The sequence below is a fragment of the Papio anubis genome, chromosome X (assembly GCF_008728515.1).
Source record: "Papio anubis isolate 15944 chromosome X, Panubis1.0, whole genome shotgun sequence".
In the NCBI taxonomy this organism is placed as follows: Eukaryota; Metazoa; Chordata; class Mammalia; order Primates; family Cercopithecidae; genus Papio; species Papio anubis.
In genome coordinates, this window is record NC_044996.1 from 129,188,141 (window position 1) to 129,209,560 (window position 21,420).

General features: G+C 39.8%; 1 protein-coding gene across 1 annotated transcript; it reads right to left on the reverse strand.

The window, feature by feature from the left end:
* Nucleotides 1-1,416: 1,416 nt before the first annotated feature.
* Nucleotides 1,417-13,087, reverse strand: AP1S2 (adaptor related protein complex 1 subunit sigma 2). Its single transcript, XM_031660511.1, has 4 exons — nucleotides 12,766-13,087; nucleotides 10,451-10,629; nucleotides 3,963-4,071; nucleotides 1,417-3,363 (listed from the first exon to the last, which is right to left on the reverse strand). The coding sequence occupies exons 2-4, from the start codon at nucleotides 10,627-10,629 to the stop codon at nucleotides 3,088-3,090; spliced, it is 564 nt and encodes a 187-aa protein (XP_031516371.1). The 5' UTR covers nucleotides 12,766-13,087; the 3' UTR covers nucleotides 1,417-3,087.
* Between the last annotated feature and the right edge of the window lie 8,333 nt (nucleotides 13,088-21,420).

The window sequence follows — 21,420 nt, forward strand, 5'->3', positions numbered from 1 at the left end:
AGCTACTCGGAGGCTGAGGCAGGAGAATGGCGTGAACCTGAGAGGCGGAGCTTGCAGTGAGCCGAGATCGCGCCACTGCACTCCAGCCTGGGTGACACAGCGCAAGACTGTCTCAAAAAAAAAAAAAAAAAAAAAAAAGAAACATGCATCTTGTCATTCCTACATTTCTTTTCAGAGTATGTTGATTAAGAGAACAGAATAACCTGAAGCCTTACTGCTCCACACAGACTTGAGCTTGGCTTCGTAATGGCCTTAACCTACAATGTATTCTCACTCTAAATTCAGAATGGACCACCACCTACTGCTTCCCCAAGACCTACATGGCTAAGAAAAATGGTTCACTCAGACTGCTAAATAGACAATGTCTCAATGTAGAACTCAGTTTCGTTTGTGTACAAAGCAATGTAAAAGCAGTCACAGAAGAGAAGTAGGACCACAGCTTTCTTCTAAAGACAAAGGAACTGTAATTAACAGTAGTCATTTCTTTATTTTAAACAAAGGTTACAAGGGGGTAAGGAAAATTTTACATGGGACCAACCATAGTCATCCTATGCTTTTCTCTCTACACTTATTTTCTCCAATTAAAGACATAAAAATAGGCCAGACACGGTGGCTCACACCTGTAATCCCAGCACTTTGGGAGGCCGAGGTGGGTGGATCACCTTTCAGGAGTTTGAGATCAGCCTGGCCAACATGGTGAAACCCTGTCTCTATTAAAAATACAAAAATTAGCTGGGCATGGCGGTGTGCACCTGTAGTCCCAGCTACTTGGGAGGCTGAGGCAGGAGGATTGCTTGAACCCAGGAGGCGGAGGATGCAGTGAGCCGAAATTGCACCACTGCACTCCAGCCTGGGTGATAAGCAAAACTCCAACTCAAAAAAAAAAAAAAAAAGACATAAAAATAGTACTTCAAACAGAAGGACAACATTAACTATTAAAATACTCCCACAGGGAAATATATATAAATATGTACATATACACACACAAATAAATATGGATCTGCAATAATGTTTTTATCCTCTAGTATATTTAAATACTAAATATATGCTCTATGGTAAACTTAACATTGCTGTCATATTCTAAGGTCTACAGCAATTTCCCAGTAGCATTTAAAAATCTAGGCACAGCCGGGCGCGGTGGCTCATGCCTTTAATCCCAGCATTTGGGAGGCCAAGGGGGACGGATCACTTGAGGTCAGGAGTTCGAGACCAGCCTGACCAACATGGTGAAACCCTGTCTCTACTAAAAGTACAAAATTAGCCAGGCATGGTGGTGTAAGCCTGTAATCCCAGGTACTCGGGAGGCTGAGGCAGGAGAATCGCTTGAGCCCAGGAGGCAGAGGTTGCAGTGAGCCAAGATCGTGCCATTGCACTCCAGCCTGGGCAACAAGAGCGAAACTCCATCTTAAACAAACAAACAAAAATTTACTCTCCAGGAAAAATATTAAAATTAAAAGTTGAACTTCAATAACTTTAAATACATTTTAAAGCAAATGTAATTAATCAGGAAATGATGGTAAAACTTGGAAGAAATGTCATGTTCTGACAGAGCAGAATACAGATCTGTGACAAAATATGAAAGTGATCAAGGGAAGACATACATGAAAAATTTCCAATTTCTAATCCTGGTTTTGACCTAATTTTTTAAAAAGTCTGATAAGTGAACAGCAAAATAAGGAGATACTAACTTTAAAAACCAATTTTACAATAGTAGAGTATATGCTTATAGTCAGCACACCTGATATTAAAAACAAACCTCCAGAATAACATTTCCAATCAATTGGTAAACCACTGTCGCAAACTGTACACACAAGGCAAAGGGTCTGTGTTCATTTCACTACTGAAGAGTAGATGGCATGAGGGCTGCCAATCTAATACTTCACCTTTGCAGGCACCTTAACCACTCTTCTGATAACTACAAGATCATTAAGTGTACAATGCATTGTCTGACATTTAGTAGATGTCTATTCAGATGATGTCATCTCAGCTTCAAGCAATCCCCACAACTGTCCCAGTCAGTGACTGATGCAGTGAGATTCTCAAATAGCTTTCCCTTCCTCACAGAGTCCAAGAGTTAAGAAGTTAAAATGGAGAAAGCAAGTTACTCTTCTCCCCTTATTTCATTCCCTTAAAACTGAATGCATCCAAGGCTAAAAAATGGGACTTAAAGTCTCCTTTGGTGACTAAAAAAAGAACAAACTGATAAACAAGTATGTAACAAAGAAGGGACTAAAATAAACTGGAAATACAAAACCATATTTTCAATGCTTCTGGAAAATGAACCAGTGAGCCAAAAATATTCAAGACTTTTATATACATGCATACACACACTTAACAACTACTTTAGTGAAAACACATTTCATTTTTCAGTATTTACTAATCACTTCTCATGCTGTAAGCTTTCCATATGATAAAAATCACAATTAGCTCTAAAGTATAATTCAATTTGGTATCTGAATTAAGGTATCATTAAGTTTTTAGAAAAAGGTAGTCTTATCTACGAAATGTTAAGCTTCAGAAATAGAAAGTTATCAGCATCAACTGCACGATTAACCCAAGATGACTATGGTAATTAGAAAGAAAAGGGAGTTACACATCTGGGGATATGGAGGTAAGACAAAAATGCAGTTTGACAGAACATGGTTTGTTATTTAAGAAGAGCAAAGAGAAATGCAAATACTGTTTAGTTTTGCTAACGCCAAAAAAACTAGAAGTTTCTACAAGAAGTATAATTAGAAAACACTATCATTTGGTTGGCTACTTTTGCATTTAATGGACATGAGGTAAAAATATGAGCCAATTTGGAATTAAAATGTCATAATCTCACAGTCAACTCCTGATTATCTACACTAATGAAAAAGGGGGTTATCTTAAACAATTTGAAGCAATAGATGGAGAGTTCTCAACCTACTGCTACTTTCAGCCAATCTTTTCCCTTCTTCAAGTAGTCTGTCCTCTAAAGGTTTAGACTCCAGTGTTTTAGGGTCCAAAAAGGGCCATCGGGAAGAGGCCTGACCGATAGACTATCTCCAAACTGAACCATCCAGCCATAGATAACTGAGTTGACGTGACTGACACATATTCCAGTCAATAAACTGCAAATGGATGGACACTACATGCCAAGCATGCTTCAGAGTAATTTCTGAAACTGTAAGAATGATGACTGAGACTTCCCCAGCAAGAGCAAAACATGCTAGTGCCTAGTGAAGAGAACAAGTAGCTTACCTCCTGCAGTAGATCGGCCTGCTCAATTGCTTTAAGGACATTTTTCTTGGATGTTTCCTGAACTTCCCCTCCCAAAAGAAACTCATCCAAAATAAAATAAGCCTTCTCAAAATTAAAGATGATATCTAGTTCACAGACCTGAAAAGGAAAAAAAAAAAGAAAAGAAAAAATTGTTAAAACTTGCAGAAGCCTAAGATGCTTATTCACTACCAGGTAGTGAATAAAATCAAATCAGAGTGAATCAATCTTAACTCTTTCTAAATATGACTAAGTATCACCGGTTTAAGTAAGCTTAATTTCCAAATCTCAAGTACTTGAAAACATATTCCTACAAGCTAAATAAGATTGGGCTCTGCATGTTCCCAATGTGGGCAACTTAATAATTTCTAGTAATAAAAACTGATCTTTAAACATGTATTTCCTGGGTAACATGATCAGAACTGCTAACCAAATCTAAATTCTATACTAAGCACTTACAGGATATTAATGTTTGTCGTTGGACTTGTTTATATTTCACTATTTTAAACCTCATCCTCACCATCTTAATTAAATGAGTTACGTCTGCAGGGCCAGCAATTCTGAAAGTTAGGAACTGACCAGGCCCACTGACAAGAAATAGTCATTCCCGCCCTCTCCTGCGGTTAGAATCCCCAAGACAACCAAATAATAAACTTGTTAGAGAAAAGGTTCCAAAAAATACTATGGCATTCAATTTCCTAAAATAAAATACTACTCACACTGCCGAAATACTTGTCAAGTAATTCCACATAACGATGAATTATTTCCAGGGTAATTAGTTCATTGTCCTGATCCTCAATAGCACAGCAAAAATATAGACTAGCATATCTGTAACGAAGTACAAATGTGAAAAAAACTATTACCCTGTAATCATGTTTTCTAAATATATTTTCACATCCTATTATGAAAGGCCCCAAGTTTATACAGTTTATTTCTTCTTTCACAACAGTACAGATTTTTCTCGTAGACTACAAAAGTAATAAATGCATAAGAGAAATTTTGAAAAGCATAGGCAAGCAAAAAGAAAAAAACAAAATAATCATACCACTTAGAAAGAATAAGTGATTTTGCCCTTCTTCCTTTCAGGTTCTTTTCTATAAACATTTTAAAACACAGCAGACCCAGGTTTTTCCTAAGTTTACTTAATTAAAACAAAATACATAACAGATTAATTCAAACTATAAGTACAGAGAAGAAAATGAAACCTTTCAACTGACGGAGGACTTGTTGAAGATAATGTCAAGATGAGGTCAATATTTTGGGATATTTTATTGGAATATGTATAATATACACACAGAGAAGACCTTAAGTCCTACAAGCTCAATAAATTTTCAAAGTGAACTCAACTATATACCAGCACCCAGATCAAGAAGCTGAACACTAGTGAACCCTGAAACTCCTCTGCTACCCTCTCCCAGTCACAACCTCCCATCCCCAAGGGTAACTATGCTCTTGACTTCTAACAGCATATAATTATTTTTAAAAAGGTTTCTAGGATTGTGGAATAAACCACACGAAAAGAACAACAGCTCCACGTTATTACAGAAGTTAGAGAAAGAGAACAGAAAGTTCCTATCACTTAAGGGAAACAGAGACCTGTCCTCAAATTTACCAAGTTCTACACTGTTGAACTGAAGTGTAGTTTATTTACCCTAGAAGAGGGAATACGGTTGGGAAACTTATATTTTCCTTCAAATTAGGATTCTAGCATACGGAATCAGGTGATGCTTGACCCAAGGAAGCAAAACTTCAACCTTGAGGCATACCAAGTCCTTTGAGGAGGATTAAAAGGGCATTTTAAAATGGTTTACATGTACTTAAGCCTTTTGAAAAGAAAGAAAATGAAAACCTAAGATAGGCTAAACATAGAATATCTCAGTGGAGATTATAATTTTCACTGAAGATCACTTAATTGATTTTTAGAAAACACAATGGGCAGTTACTGCTCATAGCATTAATGTAAAATAATACTGTATACAAAATAACACAAACAACCTGTTTTGAGTCTCAATGAATTCTTGCTCCTTAGTGTGAAAATAACTAGTATTCACACAACAGCATTAATTTCATTATTAAAACATTTCATCTTATTTGATGTTTTCAACAGCAAGTACTATCTTTCATCATTGATTACAGATTAAAAAAAGACAAAAAAAAACAAAAAACAAAAACCGAGGCTTAAGAGTACAGCGCCTACAAGTGCTAGTAGTGGGATAAGAGACCTTATCTTCTGACCTTAACTCCAGGCCTTTTTCCACTGTGTCATACAAACTCACTTGGCATATTTATCATGACTTTGTGCATGTCTACTCTACGTGTCTTCCACACTCAGTAAGTTATTTAAAATGGTGGGGCTCCTGCAGTCTTATTGAGAGGAGGTATTCACATGTGTTCATTTATCATCATTGTGAAGGGAATAAGTCATGGAAGACAAAACAGGGCATCAATGCCAACTTTAACAAAGTGCTCCCTCTCTTTCCCATCACTACTCTGTTTTTGTCTATCTATTTAAAAGAGAATGGAGTATTCCAACTCTCCATCCTCCCTAACCCGTGCTCATTAAATAGAACTTGGAATTTGGGGAAACTGATAAATGATACATAAGATTCCCTGATTTAAGAAAACTAAAGATTAAAGGGACTGACATAAAAATGGTAGATTAAAAACCAGATATGACTAGCTGACAGGAACAGAATGCTAAATAATTTATTATACAAAGTTTACTAACAGTTTCAAGTAAAATTCCTTTTACTCTAAGATTTCCTCATGCTACTATTAAACAATCTAATGCTCTTACCATCCTCGCTCCTTATCCACAGTACTGCCTCTTTCCTTACAAATAAAAAGCACTTAAACACTAGTCAAAGGTCCTAAACTGCATGAATCACTTGGAAGCATTAATTTAAAAATCATCAGGAACGATGTGTCTAAGCCCCAGCCAGTAATGTTTACTTTCACTCAGAATGGAAAAAGAATAATCAAATTAATGAATTCTTTGGTGTAGGTGAACAGATAGCTATCAGGATAATGATGTGCCTCTTTCCAGAAAGCTTAGGGAAAGAAAAAACAGAAGCATAATAATTAAGTACCATTCACTGAATCCTCACCCTACATGGGACACTAAATGTTAGCTAAGGCTTTTGCATATTTTACCATTCTAATCCTCACAACAACCGTATCCATGAGATACCATTATTACTTGCATTGATAAGAGACCCAGGTTTGAGTAACCTGCCTAGGAACAGCAATTTGACTCTAGAGCCCAAGTTTTACATTAAAAACTATAGCCAGCAATTGCATTAAAGTAATCCCATACCTGGCAAAAATTAAAATATGCTCAAAACAATATTTTAAGAGCTTTGAAGAGGAGAGAAATAAAAAATGCCATACTGATTTAGTAAAAGATTACCAAGAGAACCTGAAGTGTACTTCCTATATTTAGGACCAAGTGGTTTTTAAAAATTCAATAATGAGCTCATTTTGTTCTCTTAGTGCCTATTTGTAAGTCTAAAACTGAAGTAAAATTAATAATAGACTAGTAAGAAGAAAGGTATGTTTGGTTATTTTTAGCACAGTGGATTAAGGCTTACTCTAATTACTGGCACTCAGAGAACATCTGAAAGTGCCTATTCTTATATTCAAAACACATGACTTCTCCGCAGTCAGCTAAATATCAGCTAAATATCAGCTGACTGTGGGTGACTGTAGCTAAAGTGTTCTCAATACTCACTGGTATGTCATTAAAAATTCTTTTGTTAGTAAAGAAAATCAATAATTATTCTTTAACAAATTCTCAAGCTAGTAATTTGGAGATATATACGTTTTTAAATTAATTTTAAAAGACCTTAATCCAGTGACTCTTCCACAAAATGCTACACAAAACAGAAATCAAAAAAGCATAGTATTCTGTCTTGAAGGGATCCTCAAGAACATTTATTTTAGAGATAAGGAAACAAAGTGACTTGTTTAAAGTCATAAAACTAGCTAATGTTACAAAGGGAACAGAACTTAAGTCCCCAGATTTTCAGTCTGTCTTTTCAGCTAATATTAATTATTCTTATCCATCATTCCCCCCTCAAAAGGGGGAATTTGTATGCCAAATACTCAGGATGAAGAATGTAGATGAAATAATTTAACAAAAACAACAAAAATCACTTGCTGATATGAACAGCAAAAGTCCCAGTCCAAACTTTCTCAGGAGCTAAGCAGTAATTCTCTTGCTTAAAAAGCTCTTCACTTCCAGCAGTAGGGAAAACAAATCACCTGTTTATACCAACAAAAAAAATGTCCATAAGTGGTAGAGCAGATGAGGTTTTCAGTATGAAATGGAAGGGGGAACACATAGAGAAAGAGCTGATAAATTCCACCTTTTATATATGACTGATATCTCAATAAAGCTGTTATTTTTTTAAGTCCACCTTTTATTTAAAGGTGCTTGATATAAGTATCAGAGTTGGGTCTTTGTAGCTTTTAAAAGAAAAAGCAGTGGCTCAACACGGACGGACGGGCTGAGTGACATGTACATGAACACCAAGCAGTGCTTTCCTTTCTTCCCATAAAAGCCCATTCCTGGGATTGAATCCCTTGCTGGTATTTTCCTCCTCCACACGGGGGACTCCTTCCCCTATCTAGAAATAAGCTTAAGCCTCTCACACCTTCTTTTTTAAAAACCTTGTCCCCTATTCCTATGTCTATGAGTGGTTACCACCTCGTCTCCTGTCCTTCACAGCTAAGTTCCCCAAAATAGTCTACACATGCTATTTAAATTTCTCCACCTCTTCACACTTCGCCCCATTACATCGAGAGTTCTATCTCCACTATTCCACTGAAAATGATCTGGCAAAGGGCATTATATGAAATGCTCACTGTAAAATCTACCAGATTCCTTCCTCACTTTCATTGAACTTTATGCAACATCTGGCATTGGTGAAACTTCTCATTCCACTCTGAAGGTCCCTTCTTCACCTCCTTTGCCTGCCACTTGAATGCTGGTGATCTAATACTTTGTCTTATTTTCCCCAGACTTCCATACCTACGCCAACCACATCCCACCAGAAAATCAGGCTTCTCTTAATGAAAGTCACATAGACATCCCCAAAATCAACTTGCCCCAAAATAAGCTGAGTTCTCTAGCTCACCTTGTACCCCATCAGCAAACCAGAAATGTGGAGGTCACACCACTCCTCCCTTTCCTTCGCTGCTCTCTCCACTTTTTGTTGTTGTTGTTGTTGAGGGTCTCACTCTGTCACCTAGGCTGGAGTGCAGTGGCCCAAACAGGGCTCAGTGCAGCCTTGAACTCCCAGGCACAATCAATCCTCCCACCTCAGCCTCCAGAGCAGCTAGGACTACACGTGCATGCCACCATGTCCAGCTAACTTTTTTGTTTGTTTGTTTGTTTTTATTGTAGAGACGGCGGGTCTCACTAAGTTGCCAGGGCTGGGCTTTAACTCCCGGGCTCAAGCGATTCTCCTGCCTCCGCCTCCCATGTTCTTCCCACTTCTAGAGGTGACCAAGTCTTATCAAACCTACCTATTTGATAATGGCTATTTAGTAATAGCCCTCCTTTCCAGCAAATGGGTTCAGGATCTCAAATAGTCTCCTACTGATTCTGTAGGTGCCAGTCTCAGCCCCTCCTGCCCTCATCCATTGTCCCAGTTCAGTCTTTTAAGATATGTAAACCTGATCTTTTTCCAGCCCTGTTTAAAATCTTTGCCTCCAAGCTTAAGATCTGAGTTGCAGCCCCAGGTCAATCACTAACTGGCATATGGCCCTAGACAAGTCACCTCTCCCAAATTCGCATTCATTAAAAAATTGAAGTTTGATCAACAACGGCAGTTTGCAAACTCAGGAACTGTCTCCTGTGCAGAGGGGTAAAGGCCAAGTGAGCCAGGATACAGGATCCCCGTTTCTGATTTCACGTGGAGCAGCCTCACTTCCAGTCATTATATTTATGGTTCTACCCATGGGGCAAAAAGCTTAAAACGAAACAAAACAGAACAAAATCACCTGACTAGATTACTGTAAAACATCTCTCACCTCTCAAATGATATGATTTTTCTATGATCTTTAATAAGACCAAACCAAACACTGGATACAAAATCACCCAAAGATACTAAATCACCAAAGATCATTCAATAATAAAGAGGAGTCCTCAATATTTAAGAAACTCTCTATGTCTTGTAATCTCCATTTCTTCCCAGTCATCTCCCTGACAAAATATCCAACCCATATCTGGAGTGCAATAAATGGAAGCCGAGAAGAAAACCAGACTTCTCTCCCACCCTCATTTTATCCCATACTGTTACTTCCATGCATATTCCCCACACAAGAGAACTTTTTATATGCAGAAATGCTCTTATCTTAAATTCAGTAAATAATTCAAAAAGAAACAAATGGGGAATGAAGTAAATGTCCCCTCAAAAAATGTTCTGTAAAAGAAGAAAGTTTATTTCTTTTACCCTACTTAGAACAATCTTGAGAAATTTATTTTAGGGTATTCAGGGATTCAGATATTTATAAAATAAAGATGTATAGCATTAAAAAAATTTTCAGTGTTAAAAGCCAATCTATGAGTCATTTTGTAACATCAAAATTTTAAAAAATCTGTCCTTGGCAAAATTATCTGTCATATTTAACTGCACCCCCACCATAGCAACAAGGGTACTTAAAGTTAATAAACACTACTCACAAACAGATCTCTTATACACATAAAGTTTTTAAAACAGCTATGTGATTGAAATAGTCTACATATTCAAGGTATTTATACGTAAGATTCTAAAAATCAGATAAAAGGCATGACAAATATTAGTCATTGCTTTATAGATTTTCGGAGAAAAAGGATTAGACTATCTATACTTGTCTAAATTCAGATAATTACTCACACAATTTAAAATACTGACCCTACTTTCCCCTGCAATGAAGTGAATTCATTAAACTCTTCTATAAAGATGATTAAGCATGAATAATCATTTATGCCTTCAATTATATAACTAGTTTTCAAATGATTTCCCTGCCTTTATCATTCCAGCCTCAGTAATTACCAGTGAAAACACCAGTTATTTTAAAAACACAAAGCTTTACCTTAAACCTATTTCATCTAAATCTTTATTAATCATTATTTATAAATGTCATCACTCAAAAGTCTGCAATTTCCTAAATGACCTGACATTTGATTCTATTTCACCTTTATGATAAATAAAAATTATACCTTTTGTAAACAATCTTCAGATCTCGCCACTCAAGGAAGCTGCACATTTTAGGTTTCCGTGCTAAAACGGTCTGAACAAGTTCTCTTGTGATCTTTTTCTTCTCTTTGTCTGATAGTGGGACATACCATTTTTGCAGTCGAAGCTTTCCCTGACGACTAAAAAGCAACATAAACTGCATCTGTTAAGATAAATAAAATCAAGATTACATGTAATACTTTGAATCAATAAAGTTAAGATTATGTGTTTCACAGAGAAGCTTTGGGGGATGGGGCATTTAAATGACAAATGATTACTAGCCATCAATATTTCTATGCCAATTAAAATAGCAAGAAATTCTTTTGGACAGATCTTCTCTAGATGCAAACCTTCCAATCCCACCCTGTTCCACGTTAAGTTTGGAGGGGAGTGTGCAAGAGAAAAAAGAAAAATTTGTAATAAGCTGAAGCGAAATTTTTGAAGAAAAATAAAGACCACTCTTTCAATTTAAGAAACTATTTTCTACCTGTGCTATACATTGCGCACTCTCTATATGTATCAAAAGAAAATGGTAGACATCAATTGATTTGGGTATTTTTGAAAGAAACGGAAGACCTGCTATTTTTCACCCTGAGGCCGTTCTAGTTCCAGGGTGAACTACTTGTAGACAGTAGCTTATATCTTAGAATGCTCTCGTCGGTTTATGATGGCATATTTCAAGCAAAACAGAATGATCCAAAATATTAACCGAAAAATCCCATAACTACAAATTTTCCTTAATAAAAAAGTATGTTTTCATCTTACTTTTAAAACATTCCAACTTAAATATGTACAAAATCTAGAACTGAGTTAATGTAGTATTATGAAAAAGAAAACAAACATTTAAAAGGCCACAATAAGATTTACACTTGTTAAATAAGATTTAGTATTGAAACACATGAAATACTTTTAAAAAATAGTATCTACAGATAGAGTGGATGCTGAATTCTAGTGTGTTTTATACTTAAACTAATTTGTATGTATTTATTTGTGATCGCAAATGTGTTGATTAGTCTGCATGTTTCATTTTTAACCCAAGCTTTTTGTAATTCAATGGGTCATCTCAACTGCAAACAGAAGTATTGTTTCTACAAAGGTAATTTAAAGCCAGAATTCACATAGGTATCCTTTTTTCTTTTAACCACTGTAAGTTCCTTTAACAGCGTTACTGCAAGCACGATTCTCAAGATTCACCACACCATCTTGAATTTGAACACGGGGAGGGGAAATTTACAGAACCAATGTAGAATAAAAATGGGCCCTAAATTTCGGTAAGAAATTATCGTCGTTTTTTATAACCACCCAAAAAGGTATCAACAAGATATCTAGAAATTTATGACGTGGCAATTCAACTTTAGTAAAGTTAAAATGGTCTGATTACCTCACTTAAAATGCGTCAGGGGAACAAAATATAAGGACATTATTAGATGATACCAAAGTGCCTCCCGTGCAAGTCCTGAAGATAGCGGCATTCGAAGGGGGCAGCAAGTGAAGCATCAACTGGACATTTACTGCAAACCCGTTACCAGAACTTGGAAAAGAATGGACCTCGTATTCCTAGATCTTGGTGACCAGAAAGGGTGAGGGTTTGCTTGCAAAGAGTATGGGCTCAAGGCTGTCTGGAGCAGGGTCCTGTACCCGCCCTACCACTTTGCAGGACGAAAAAACAATGTATTCTCCTTAAAATAAATTATGTCCTAACACGGGACGAAACCCGGTTGCAAGGCACGAGTATTCCTTCCCTCGTGTTAAAAACCAACGCTTTGATTTTGCCGCAAATCACAGGGCACCACAATTCCTCGAGATTGGCATTAAAAACAATGGGCTCCGCCGCGGCGCGGGCTCGGGGCCAGCGTTCCTCGGGTCCGGCCGTCGCCGGTGCCTCCCCCCAACTCCCGTGGCCACACTCCATCACTGACCAAGCCCGGGCGAGGTGACAGGCAAGGAGCGGAGCAGACAATGGCATCCGCCGCCGCGCAGGGGGCGCCAAGAGTCTTCGGCCGCCACCGCCCCCGGCCCCTCCCGAAAACGCCCCGCAAAACTTGAGGCGATTCCCGAACCACAGGTGCCGCGGGGCTGTCGCGGAGCCCGGGACTGGCCCCCACATCCCCGGGCGCGGCGCGGAGTGGTGCGGAGGACGCGGACCCTGAGAGAAGTGAGTTGCAGGCGCGGCGACCCAGTGGCGGGCCGGGCAGGCTCGGGGTGGGGTCGCGGGGCGCGCGCGGGGTGGCGGGGGGCGCGCCCAGCCCTCCCTCCCCCTCTCCATCCCCGGCGCCCCCTTTCGTCCCCGGGGACTTACGGCGGCCGCGGGCCGCGGGCGCGGCGGAGCTCGGCCGGCGGCGGCGGCGGCGGCTAAGGGGAAGCCCCTGTCGCCGTGCTGAGGAAGAGAAGCCGTGGTGCTGTGGGGAGGGGACCCGGCTGGCGGAGGGCAGGCTTAGGCGGAGAGGGGAGGGCAAGCTGACAGACCCCGCCCCGGGGGCCGGACGAGGGAGGAGCCGGGGCTGCGGCGAGCTGAGGGGCGGGCTAGGCGACGCGCGGGAAGCGGCTCAGCAGTTGCCAGCGGCACCGGAGGCAGCGCAGGTAACCGCTGAATCCAAGGAAGCCGATTGGAGGCTTCTTCGCTGAGGGGGTGGTGCGAACCGGAAGCCGGGCCACGTGACCCGGAAGCGGCGTCTGCCGGGCCCGCGCGCCCGCGCACTCCTGCTGGTGCCTCCGGGACGCGCGCGGGCGGCTATGCTGCCTGTTTAATGATAGGAGGACGGGATTCTGCAGCGTCCTCAGCCTAGCGGGAGGTGCGGGGCCGGGAAGTTCCAGACAGCGAAGAGCCTCGTTTGAGCTCTAATGATTCTCTGTGTCCCCAGAGGGTGGGTCGGGGAGGTGTGACGGCTGACGACAAGGGTGGGAGGAGACGAGGGAGTGCTGCAACTCTGGAAAAACAAGTCAGCTCTTCTGTGGAGCTCGTCACCCATTCACGGGCATTTTGCTATCATTCTGCCTCAAAATTGTCCGGAATCCGGCCTCTCCTTCCCATTGCACTGCTCCAGCCCTAGCCCAGACACCTTTCGCCCCAAGCTTCGCGGGAGTCTGTTCCCTGGGCTCGCCTCGCCCATCCTCGGTGCTGCGGAGTTACCATCCGTTCGGCTGAAAAGCCCGGACAGCACCTCACCTTCGAGATCCCGCTTCCTTCACACTGGGTCGCCCCACCAGCCGCCTGGGTTCCAGTTTAGCACTGCCGACGACTTGCTGTGCCTGGCATGTCCTTGCTCTCAAATGTCACATCTCCTATGAAGCCTCACCCTAAAACCCTGTAAGAGCGATTCCCTCTTTCACCCACATGCCCGTTAGCCTTTATTTAGCACACCTTGAGTTGTATTCATTTTGCATCCCAGTCTAGTTCACTGCCTGGTGTATAACACAATAAATGTGAGTTGACTGATAAAGACCATAAAATGATAAATTTGTTAAGAGCTGTAATGCTGAGCGTAATGCCGGGGCATAATGGATGTTCGTAATTTTCTGAATGATAGAATGGATGAATCATCTAGTCATTTACAGATAAGGAAAGGGGAGTCCCACGGGATTAGGTGACCTTCCATGAAGAGCCACGGGTTTCCCATATCGCATGCTATTCATTATCCGAGTCACCTAGGTTCCTACAAAGGAAGCGAGAAAATTGCTTTTGTTGGGCCATGTCCCTTTTGCAGAGGTTCCTAGGTATAGTCGCCAGAATTTTTTTAATGGCCTAAAGTAAAAAAAGAAATGCTAATTTTTTCACGAAGCTAAATGTAATCAATGTAAAGGAATCCTTTATTAGGAATTATATTCTTTTTGTGTGCATTTTAGTATCTACGAAACTAAGACAGTAGTTTTGGGGGCATTTTAAAAAAGGCCTTTGTATGACAAAACAAAAAAATGTGTAATACTTCCCCTTTTCAAGCACTACTATGCTGCTTGCAAAGTCTCCTACTAACATGTATGATTAATGTATACTGGAATATTAAAGAAAGGGGATGACACATGGCACAGAGCTGACTTTCTGTAGTTCTTTAGGTCCCCTTCGCCCCCAACAGATTTCTCCCTACCCAGTCATGCCCCAAAGGTACTTTCAAATGTCCCATTTCTCTCTTACTACAAGAAACAGATGCCATTAACCAGTTAAAAGATAGCTCTAATGCTACACAATGAAAACTCGCCCTCTGAATTCAAATGCTTCTTTTCTCTTTTTCTGTTCAAAACACTTACATCCTCAAGGTTCCTGAGATAGCCACCTCCAAGTTTAAACTGATTATCCTCCTAATGTTGCTCTGTGGCTCTGAAAATGAGGACGGGAGACTTGCTGATGACATACTGGCAGTCTCCCTTCCTGCTCCTAGCCAAAAAAAGGTGGGGGTAGGGGTAGGGAGGGGAAGGAATTGTGGGAAAAATAATTAGCAGCTGAAAGCAGCTATTACATAATCTTGGCTGCTTATTAATTTAGCAGAAGGAATGGCTTATTAAATTCTAATAGCAGCAGCACAACTGCAAACAACCTAGCAATTACCAGTGCAGGGCCCATTATTTTGTTAATATGTTCTCTTCTTTTGGCAAGTGTATGAGAACAAAATTTATAGAAGCAGATGGTCTTTTTCAGTAGATTATAGATGGTTTATTCCCTAGTCTTAGTATTAAGTGCTAATTATGCATTCACTGTGAAAGACAAAAGAAACATGGTTGCCATCTTTGTTAGTAATTAACTGCTTGACTTTGATTCCCACAATTTCCCAATGGTAGGCTTTGTTATATACATGTTTCTTCTCACCTAGTATCTTCTTCATCTGTCATGTCAATTGGTTATCTTTTCTAATCCTCTGTTTTTGTTTTCTACATGGTCCTGATTTATTGGTATTAATAATGATATAAGAATTATATACAAAATTCGTTTCATGAAAAATTAAAAATCAGATTTTATACTTGTTTCTTAGATTTGAAAAAAATGCTTCACTGTCATTTATGCTAAATGTAAGAGGTGAGGGGAAAATAGAAATCTTTACCTTCTAACAATAAAGTTTTGAGACTTTTTATGTAATCTTTCCAAAGTTTTCAAAAATAATTTTAGTTTCCTATTAATTATGTGATGGCCATATACTTTTATCCTCTCACTCTCTCAAAATACCATTAAATTTTTTTTTTAAAGGGACTATTTAAAACACATACCCACGTGGAAAATAAGAGAGAGAACATTTACATGAGGATGTCGATAAGGATGTCAGGATACACTGTCAGCTCGTCATTTAAACATTTAAAGAAAAATTGTAGTGTATTGATATTATGGAGGAGCAGAAGTGAGGGGAGGTTGAAATAATGCTAAATCCTCATGTGCTAAAGGGAAGAAAATAGATAACATCTAAAATAAATCACGAACTAGAATTGTTAGCATATTCTTTAGATACCGGGAAGTAAATCCCAGAAGCAATGGTGACTTTCTTTTCATGGACAGAATCTTGCAGTAGGAAGTAATACAAGGTATTACTACATTTTACTTAGGTTTTCTCTTAAATAATTTTTTAAACTATTGTAACGAAATAGATAAAAACCATTCAGTTAGTTGCTAGCTCTGTATTATGGACTTATACAGAGTTCCTTTAGCCAGTCTATAGATTATTTAGAAATTATTAAATAAAAATGCCCAATAACGGAATTCAGTGCTGAAGCCTTGTAGAAGATCACAGAAAGTGTAAAAAAGATGCTTAGAGTTTGTGAATTTGCATCTCCAAAGATAAAGTTGTTCCAGGGAGAAAAATGGCCTAAAATAATGAGGATTTGTGAACCAAATCATTTCAAAATAGATAGAGCTGTCACTGCCAAAGTCCTCAACAATGAGCTAAAGAGAAATGTGGAACATATGCTCTTTCTCGAAGCCTGTTTCCATAGCTTTGAATAAAATGCAGGAAAATTACTACTGCCCTATTAACATTAGGATAGAGCAGTGATTCTCAGCCTGGGCCCTTTTGCCTCCCAGGGGACACTTGTCAGTGTCTGGAGACATTTTGATTGTCACAACTAGGAGTAGTAGGTGATGCTGCCAGCATCTAGTGGGCAGAGACCAGGGATGCTGCCCAGCATCCTGCAATGTACAAGACAGATCCCATAGCAAAGAATGATCCAGCCCCAAATGTCACTAGTGCCAAGGTTGAGGAAGAAATTCTGGGTTAGTCACTGAAAAGATTAACATGCAGTAGCATATTTTTATAGACATTTCAAGAAATGGGGCCGGGCGCGGTGGCTCAAGCCTGTAATCCCAGCACTTTGGGAGGCCGAGACGGGCGGATCACGAGGTCAGGAGATCGAGACCATCCTGGCTAACACGGTGAAACCCCGTCTCTATTAAGAAATACAAAAAACTAGCCGGGCGAGGTGGCGGGCGCCTGTAGTCCCAGCTACTCAGGAGGCTGAGGCCGGAGAATGGCGTGAACCCGGGAGGCGGAGCTTGCAGTGAGCTGAGATCCGGCCACTGCACTCCAGCCTGGGCGACAGAGTGAGACTCCGTCTCAAAAAAAAAAAAAAAAAAAAAAGAAATGGAACAAACACTATCTTCATGTAAGTTTCTCTTTCTCTCTGCACCCCCTCTTTCTCGGAGTTGTAGGCATTGTTCTTAATATCTACTGGATAAAATCCTAAACTGCTGAAAAGACTGGCGGCATACATAAAGCAGTCAGTATTATATAATAGCAACTAGAATAAACTATCCAAAATGATTTTTTAAAAAATGACCCCAGAATATTAGTAAAAGTTACTTAAACACTTGAATCCATGAAATGCCTATTCCATCCATCCATATATTGTAAATGTTTGTTAGGTATCTGCTTTATACTGGGGCACTCTGGAAGGTAATGAAGATATAAAGACGAATAAGATATTGACTTGGTCCTAAAGCTCCATTTCTTCTGACACAGAATTTCAAGTTTAGAGACAAACCCTGGATGGTCAAAGGATAGTCATCAACCAAATGTATGAACATTTTCTTTTAGGAAACCCCTAGAAATGCTTCATAGAACCTTAGATTTCTGTAACCAACACGTTTGAAAACTATGTGCTCTCATGACCTCCCAGGGCTCTTCACAATATTTTCATTCGATGAATTTCTTTGTCACTCTTAATTCACAGCAATATAAGAGAGAGATTCTGTATGTTTTAAACAAACGATTTCAAATAATGTCTTGATTTGATCCTTGAAGTGAAATGCTTCAACAATGATCTAACTCAACTCCAAATTGCTAAACCAGTGGTTCTAGAATATTCTCTTAGAGGACTTGTGAAAATACAGATTGCTGGGCCTCATTCCCATAGTTTCTGATTCAGGAGGCCTGAGGTGAGGCCTGAGAATTGCATTACTAACAAGTTTCCAGGTGATGCTGATGCTGTTGGTCTGGGAACCACACTTTGAGAACCACTGCTCTATACCAAAAAAAGCTATGATATCCAACTAGAAAGTTGTAATATAATTTTCATGGTCTAAAGGAAACTTGAGATCTGAATATTTTTTTAATCACTGACCTCATGAAACCCGAGAACATTAGAAGAGTAATATTCCCAGTTATATTCACCTGAAGCTAAATCTACATGCACAACTGAGAATGACATATGGTCATTGTATGTCCTGCACAAACTAATTCACTATAATATTCTAAGGCAGAAATTGGAGTGCTTAGGGAAACTTGAAGGTTGCATCATAAAAGTCAGATGCTTACTTGATGAAAATCACTACCTTAAAAATATTTCCCAACTACTCATGGCAAGTAGGAGTCACCTCTGAAATATTTTGTCAACAACTAAAGACGTGGGGTAGAAAGGAAGAAGTCTAGAGGGAACAGCTAGAGAGAATCAATGTGCCCTGGGGGTAAGGCAGAGACCAGAGACCGCTAAGCAGTAATCAAAACCTGCCCGTTCTCTTCCTTAGCACACAGCTAGACCTTATTGCGCTGCTTCCTCTGCAGTTAGGCGTGCCCGTGAAGCTGAGATCTGGCCAATGAAATAGGAATAAAAGTGACAGATCTAGCCCATAAAAACCTCCCACAGGAAAGTCTGTTTCCTTCCTCCCTCCTTCCCTCCCCTGACCTGCTTTTGCCACTTGGATGATGACACCCGGGTGAGTTCCCAAATGACTGCAAGGAAGAGGAGTACACAAACCACCACCACCATCATCACTCCTACCGCCAATTGTACTTGAAATGAATGAGAAATAACTTTGTATTAAGCCACTGATTTTTTTTCCGAGATTCATTTATTACAGCTGCTAGCATTCCTGTTCATTCTTGAAAGCTCGTTGCATACTTAGTTACAAAGAGAAGGAGCCATGCATAGTGATGGGAAGAGCAAGTGAATTTTCAAGTGGATACTTGATTCTAATCCTGCTTTTTGCACTCTTTTGTATGTCTCCCTTCCATTGAAATTTGAGAATTGTTAAACAGTCTGAGCACAGAATTTTAAACTACTTGTCTATCAAAGAGGGCAAAAAGAATGATTCAAGGCTCTTTTTTACATTCCTCTGACAAAGCCTAGCATTCATAGTAGGCAATAGATAAGGCAAAATTTTAAAAATCATAAGGCTGACAGGGCTGAGGAAGTGAAGTGGGATGGTGGGCAATCACATTTGGGTAAACTGTCCCTAATTGGCAAAAGTGAATACAGTATTAATATCAACCTCTTAGAATCAAAAAACCAAAGGTTGAGATTTATTTTTGACTCTATTATATCCTTGTCTTCTAAATACTGTACAAAAAGCTAAGTTAAAATATTTATCCTAAAGCACTATTTAGAATACATGAACATTTTAATTAGATGATTTGATGAAAAATTTTAGAAATACTGTACATATTTTAAATATAACACATGTATAAGATAATAGAATTTTAAAGGTAATTTTATTCAAAAATTGTATTTTACAAGTGAAGAACGAAGTCCAGAGAAGTTAAGCAAATTGTTCAAGATCATACCAGTTAGTGGCAGGTGGAGAAGTAAGACTCCTATATTCTGTCTCCAGGCAATGTTCTTGCCACCATGGGACACTGTCTATTGCCCAGAAACTACTAGCCCGTTATCTTTAGACGAAAACAAGCAAACAAATAAATAAATAAACTGAAAAACCACACTAGCTAACCCTTGAAACATAAACTCTTCAATTCTACTTCCTTTTGCCTCTCTGCCTGGTATTAAAGTATTTATGTCTTTACTAGCTGACTGAAACCCTTGCGATCTCCAAAACTGGGATAGTATCTTAAGAAATGCTTTATGGCATAACCTAATGCAATGCTTTGTATAGAGTAAGTACTCTAAAATGTTAATTAAGTTGAATTGAGGTGCCAAAAGAAGGTTTAGGCTGAGCACGGTGGCTCACGCCTATAGTCCCAGCACTTTGGGAGGCCGAGGCGGGCGGATCACCTGAGGTCAGGAGTTCGAGACCAGCCTGGTCAACATGGTGAAACCCTGTCTCTACTATAAAAATACAAATATGTATCTATATCTATATCTATATCTGTATCTATATCTATATCTATATGTTAGCTGGGCGTGATGGTGCATGCGTGTAATCTCAGCTACACAGGAGGCTGAGGCAGGGGAATCACTTGAACCTGGGAGGCTGAGGCAGGGCAATCGCTTGAACCCAGGAGGTGGAGGTTGCAGTGAGCCGAGACCGCACCACTGCACTCCAGCCTGTGCAACAAGAATGAAACTCCGTCCCCCCCAAAAAAAATAAGATTTAATGGACCCTGTCTCATTACTTCTTGAGTGTTATCAGTTTTTCTGGAGTATTCTCCTTCTTTCCATCCCCACTAATATTGCACTAGGTCAGACTAACAAACTGAACTTTATATCTCAGCTCATTCCCTCCACCTGATTCCATTGTGGTTCTTTCTGCACATGGCCACACGCTTTTCTAAAACATAAATCCAATAGAGATTAAACCTTCTGCTTAAAATGCTTCACCTTCTTTATTACTTCATTCAATTTGCATACATGTGCCAGGTACTCACTGACGACTGGGGGTAAAATAGAACACAACTTAGACATGGAAACTTTCACCAGGTTCTTAAACTATAATAGGGACAAGAGGGATGGCACAGTACACAATCAGCAATCCCAGTACAATGCAATACAATGTTTCAAACTAGGAAGTTTCAAATAGTACAATGTTTCAAACTAGGAAGGCCAGGGACCTGTGGGAACACACAGGACAGTGGCTAGCCCAGAGTTTTTGTGGTAGTGGTGGGTGGTGGGGTCAGACAAGGTTTCTTGGAGGACAAAGCCCTTAGGCCAAGATCGGAAAATAATGGGGGAGATACTCAAGAGAAGACAGGGCAAGAATGTTCCATTTAGGGAGAATGACATTTGCCAAGACAAACAGATGGGTTCATATTTTAGGTACCTGAATGGAAGGTTAGTGTGGCCAGAGGGTTCCTGGGTAAAGATGAGTCTGCAGAGAATAGGAGGACCAGGTCATGCAGGATCTTTCAAACAAGATTAAAACATTTGGACTTTATATAAGGATATTGAAAGATTTCAAGCAAGGGCAATGCCATTATTGGATTTGAGTTCTAGAGTTTCAGAGAGCTCACTCTGGATGAAATGTGGTAAATCATAGGATATACTGTAGTCAGAGTTCAGTTGTAGATAAAATAAACCATACAAACAGAAGCAGTTTAAAAATGATTGGAATTGCTGGAGGAGCAAAATCTGGGCTGAGCTTCCAGGAAAACCTTCCAGAATAGCACTGCAGAACTTGACTGCCAGAGAGCTGATGCCTCTGCTGTGATCGGTGAGCTGGAATATTAAGCCACTGTTTCCGTGTAACTGCTGGCTCCAGGACTATCACTTCCCTGCCATGATCTGGAAATCAGAAAGCTGTTGCCAGCAAAGAGGATGCCTTTTTTCACTGCTGCTTTTCACTCATGTAGCTAGGGACTGCACACTGGACTCC